Source organism: Topomyia yanbarensis, chromosome 1 (assembly GCF_030247195.1).
Source record: "Topomyia yanbarensis strain Yona2022 chromosome 1, ASM3024719v1, whole genome shotgun sequence".
NCBI lineage: Eukaryota > Metazoa > Arthropoda > Insecta > Diptera > Culicidae > Topomyia > Topomyia yanbarensis.
This window is the reverse complement of record NC_080670.1, coordinates 115,482,682-115,487,944: the sequence shown is the minus strand read 5'-3', so window position 1 is coordinate 115,487,944 and position 5,263 is coordinate 115,482,682. Positions and strand designations below refer to the sequence as shown.

At 46.5% G+C, this 5,263-nt stretch overlaps 1 protein-coding gene across 1 annotated transcript; it reads left to right on the top strand.

Moving 5' to 3' along the window:
- Positions 1 to 514: 514 nt before the first annotated feature.
- On the top strand, positions 515 to 1,395 carry LOC131675833 (uncharacterized). The gene is made up of 2 exons (XM_058954973.1): positions 515 to 790; positions 871 to 1,395. Exons 1-2 carry the CDS (start codon positions 515 to 517, stop codon positions 1,393 to 1,395), a joined length of 801 nt encoding a protein of 266 aa, XP_058810956.1.
- The last annotated feature ends 3,868 nt before the right edge of the window (positions 1,396 to 5,263 follow it).

Genomic DNA, 5,263 nt, shown 5'->3' with positions numbered 1-5,263 from the left:
GTTTCATGCATTTTAAAGTCCTTTGGCATCAAAAATACAAATTTGATTTTGAAAATTTTTCATTTCAGTTTATATGGGAATTTGCTGTGTGATTGCACTCTTCAACTCGTAACTCCGGAACCGGAAGTCCAATCAATAAAAAGTTCAATAGCAGCCGATGGGAAGGTTGTACCTTTCATTTGAGACTAACTTTGTACTGCAACAACTGCAAGCGTTTGTTAGGTTGTGTTGAGTTGAGTAAACAACGCTCCCCTATTCTTTTTGATGTTTAACGTGTTACGTGTTTAGTTTACGCTTGTTATTTGTGTTACGATCCCGTGAGGTGACGAAGGTCAATCGAAGATAGTATTATCCGTTAAGAAGCAATTTAATTTACCGTGAAAATCAATTTTATTGCTGCCCTATCAACCCGCTCATTTACGAGACAGCAGTAGCTTGTGGAGCGGCATTGTTCGTAGAATCGTGCAATCACAACAGTTCGGCTTTTTGTGGTGTGTGGTGTGATTGAATGAAAATGAATACGCTGCTGTGCCACTCGTGTGCAAATGATATTGCGGGAACGCACATCTCCTGTCGTGGATTTTGCAATGCTACTTTTCATCCCAAATGCAGCGGGATTGCCGAAAACTGCTTTGACGATGTTTTAAATAATAAGCAGATATTTTGGCTATGCAAATCCTGCACTAATCTGATGTCCGATAAGCGTCATCGACAAGCTGTAAGAGCTGCCTATGAGGTTGGACAGGAAGAGGTGTTAGGTGCACACAACCAAATTGTCGAGAACTTAAGGGTGAAATACTAACTGAGTTGAAGTTGGAGATTCGTTCGAATTTTACGGCCCTTATAAATTCTAATTCATTGACACCGAAGACTACTCAACGTCCATTTGCCGAAGCCAGTCGTAACAAAGCTCGCCGTCTTTTCCCGAATAAAGATGGGGCTAAATCTAATGTCTCATCTCTATTACGTGGTACTGGTATGCCTGTTTCACCATCTCTTGGCACGATAACAGTAGCTGATCGTACACCGAAGTTTTGGCTTTACCTTTCACGTATTGCACGCGATGTTTCTGTTGACCAAATTTCCATTTTGGCGAAACAGCGTCTTATCACCGATGACGTGGAAGTCGTTAGACTTGTTGCAAAGGATCGTGACGTAAGCACAATGAATTTCATCTCGTTTAAAGTTGGAATCAAACCTGAGCTCAAGGCGCGAGCCCTATCTGCTTCAACATGGCCCGAAGGAATTCTTTTCCGCGAATTCAAGAGCAATCGCACCGTATCAGCTGGAAATTTTTGGAAACCCCTCTATCCGCAGCCAGATCAGTCGCCAGTTCAGGCCGATACTCATCAGCCTGCTTCACCATCATCAGTTCAATCAGCTATGACGGAATAATTCAACCACCATCGGGACGCATGTCCGACAATTTGCCGTTGTTTGAACGAAGAATAATTTCGCCGCCATCGCCGAGACTGCACAAACAAATTCAAGTTGCGCTGCCATCACCGGGACGCCTGTTATACCGTACTACGGAAGCCCCCGAGCGCTCCGACGCAGTCGTGCTACCAGCCAGCGACCAGCTCAGTCGTCCCGGCCCTGCGTTCGGAGGTCGTGAGGGGGTCTTCCGAACTCCCTTCCCAGGCGAGTATTTTGCTTTAAATGACGATCCGCTTCCTGTAAACCTTCTGGTTTCTAGCATGACATCGGGTACAACTCGTTCCGACGATTTGCTGTTGTTTGGACGAAGAATAATTTCGCCGCCATCGCCGAGACTACACAAACAAATTCAAGTTGCGCTGCCATCACCGGGACGCCTGTTATACCGTACTACGGAAGCCCCCGAGCCTTCCGACGCAGTCGTGCTACCAGCCAGCGACCAGCTCAGTCGTCCCGGCCCTGCGTTCGGAGGTCGTGAGGGGGTCTTCCGAACTCCCTTCCCAGGCGAGTATTTTGCTTTAAATGACGATCCGCTTCCTGTAAACCTTCTGGTTTCTAGCATGACTTCGGGTACAACTCGTTCCGACGATTTGCTGTTGTTTGGACGAAGAATAATTTCGCCGCCATCGCCGAGACTACACAAACAAATTCAAGTTGCGCTGCCATCACCGGGACGCCTGTTATACCGTACTACGGAAGCCCCCGAGCGCTCCGACGCAGTCGTGCTACCAGCCAGCGACCAGCTCAGTCGTCCCGGCCCTGCGTTCGGAGGTCGTGAGGGGGTCTTCCGAACTCCCTTCCCAGGCGAGTATTTTGCTTTAAATGACGATCCGCTTCCTGAAAACCTTCTGGTTTCTAGCATGCCATCGGGTACAACTCGTTCCGACGATTTGCTGTTGTTTGGCCGAAGAATAATTTCGCCGCCATCGCCGAGACTACACAAAAAAATTCACGCTGCGCAGCCATCACCGGGACGCCTGTTATACCGTACTACGGAAGCCCCCGAGCGCTCCGACGCAGTCGTGCTACCAGCCAGCGACCAGCTCAGTCGTCCCGGCCCTGCGTTCGGAGGTCGTGAGGGGGTCTTCCGAACTCCCTTCCCAGGCGAGTATTTTGCTTTAAATGACGATTCGCTTCCTGAAAATCTTTTGGTTTCTAGCATGCCATCGGGTACATCACGCCCCTTCAGCATGTCGGCACGATTGCCACGTGGCACTGACGATTTACGGCTATACTACCAAAACGTCAGAGGGCTAAGGACGAAAATCGAGGACTTGTACTTGGCTGCTCTTGACGGCGACTACGATATTTATGTTCTGACGGAAACTTGGCTTGATGATCGTATTACATCGATGCAGCTCTTCGGGGATTCTTATGCGGTTTATCGTGCGGATCGAAGCGCACATAACAGTGTTCATGGTCGCGGCGGGGGAGTTTTGATCGCTGTTTCTTCTGCACTAGCCTCCTGTGAATTTGGTGTAGATAGTTCATCAAGCATTGAAGTTGTTTGGACGAAGATTACTACGCGGACGAAGAGCTATTTTATTGGAGCTGTTTACATTCCTCCAGAAAAGCGACTTGACTGCACTATTACGCAGCTCCATCTCGACTCTATAGAACATGCTTCTTCTCAGGCAGATGCAAACGATGTGATAATAGTTCTTGGTGAGTTCAACCAACCAGGACTGATGTGGGTTTCTTCTGGACGTGGATACGCTTACCCTAACCCGTTATCCTCGACAACAAATCCTGCCAGCCGCTTACTTCTGGACGGGATGGCTTTTCACGGACTAAATCAAGAAGCACGATTTCCAACCATCAATCCCGTTTTCTTGACCTTGTGTTCGTCAATGAGAATGCTTTGCCTGAGTGTTCTGTGAGTGAAGCTTCCAGTGTTATCGTTCCTTTGGATAACTATCATCCCGCATTGGAAATATCCATTTCCATAATTAGTTCACCACAATATGAAGAAGCTTTAGCTGTGAATCGTCGTAATTTCGCAAAACTGATTTAGCAGCACTACGTCGCACCCTATCGCTGATTGACTGGAGTGTACTACTTGATCAAGTTGATGTAAATGCTGCAGTCGATCTCTATAACCGATTACTCATTGACTGTGTTGAAAAATCCGTGCCAGAATATCAACCTCCCAAGAAGCCTCCATGGTCTAACGCCATGCTTCGGAATCTGAAACGCACCCGCGCCAAAGCCCTACGTGCGTACACAAATCGTCGATGCCCTATTCTCAAGCGCTTTTTCGCACTCGCCAGTAATGAGTACTGCTGTTACAATAAATTGCTGTACAAAGGATATGTGAACCGCATCCAACAAAACTTACGACGAAATCCGAAGGGATTCTGGGCTTTTGTTAAAACGAAGAGAAAGGAAACGGGTCTTCCGTCTAGGATGGTCTACAATGGCGAAGTAGCGACTACAACGGCGGAAAAATGCTCCCTATTTGCCAGCTACTTTTCAAGTGTCTTCACGACTGATATGCCATCTGCCGTCGAGCTCGAAAACGCAACCCGTGATGTTCCCATTGGGGCAGTGGATATGGATGTATTCACTATTTCAGTACAATCGGTTCTCTCTGCAATACGGAAAACAAAATCGTCTTATGCTCCAGGACAAAGTGCTATGCCGTCTGCTGTTCTGAAAAAATGTTCCGATATCTTAGCGATCCCACTGACGCACCTTTTCAATATGTCGCTTCAGCAGCAAAAATTTCCCGATGATTGGAAGTTTTCAGTTATGTTTCCGGTTCACAAGAAAAATGACAAAAGCAACATCGTGAACTACCGGGGAATCACTTCGCTGAGAGTTGAGTCGAAAACCTTCGAAGCGCTTATCAACGAGGTGCTGTTTTTTGCTAGTAAACATTACATAAGCCCTTGTCAGCACGGATTCTTCCCTGGTCGATCGGTTGAGACGAATTTAGTTAGCTTCACATCGTTTTGCATTGAAAACATATCCAGGAAACTCCAGGTGGACACGGTCTACACAGATCTTAAGGCCGCTTTCGACACAGTCAACCATGAGATACTGCTTGCAAAGCTTGATAAACTAGGATGTACCTCGAGTTTCTGCCACTGGCTTCGATCCTACCTTGTTCACCGCGAGTGCGTCGTGCAAATTGGCGACAACGTGTCTGAATCTTTTTGCAATAATTCCGGAGTTCCCCAAGGTAGTACACTAGGTCCATTACTATTTTCATTGTTCGTGAATGATGCGGTCTTTGTTCTAATGCGTGGAGGGAAACTGTTTTTCGCCGATGACTTGAAGATATTTCTTGTGATAAGGAATGAAGCCGATTGCCGTGAGTTACAGTGTCTCATTGATACATTTTACAATTGGTGTCAAAGAAACATGTTGATCCTTTGTGTTACGAAATGTTTTGTCATCAGTTTTCATCGTACAAGAGACATGCTTAATTTTAACTACAACATTGCCGGAACTCAGCTGCAACGCGTTGACCACGTAAAAGATCTAGGTGTTATTCTCGATGAAAGGCTAACTTATACCAATCACCTGTCAGCGACCATCGACAAAGCAAATCGACTTCTAGGTTTTATGTTCAAAATTTCTAGCGAATTCCGGGAACCTCTGTGTTTCAAGGCTTTATATTGCTCACTGGTGCGCTCGCTGTTGGAATTTGCAAACATCGTCTGGTGCCCTTATCATGCAACGTGGAGTGAAAGGATTGAAGCTGTCCAGCGCAAATTTATACGATATGCTTTACGTCAATTGCCTTGGAATGATCCGTTGATCCTGCCACCATATGAGAACCGTTGCAGACTATTAGGACTACATACTTTGCAAGAACGTA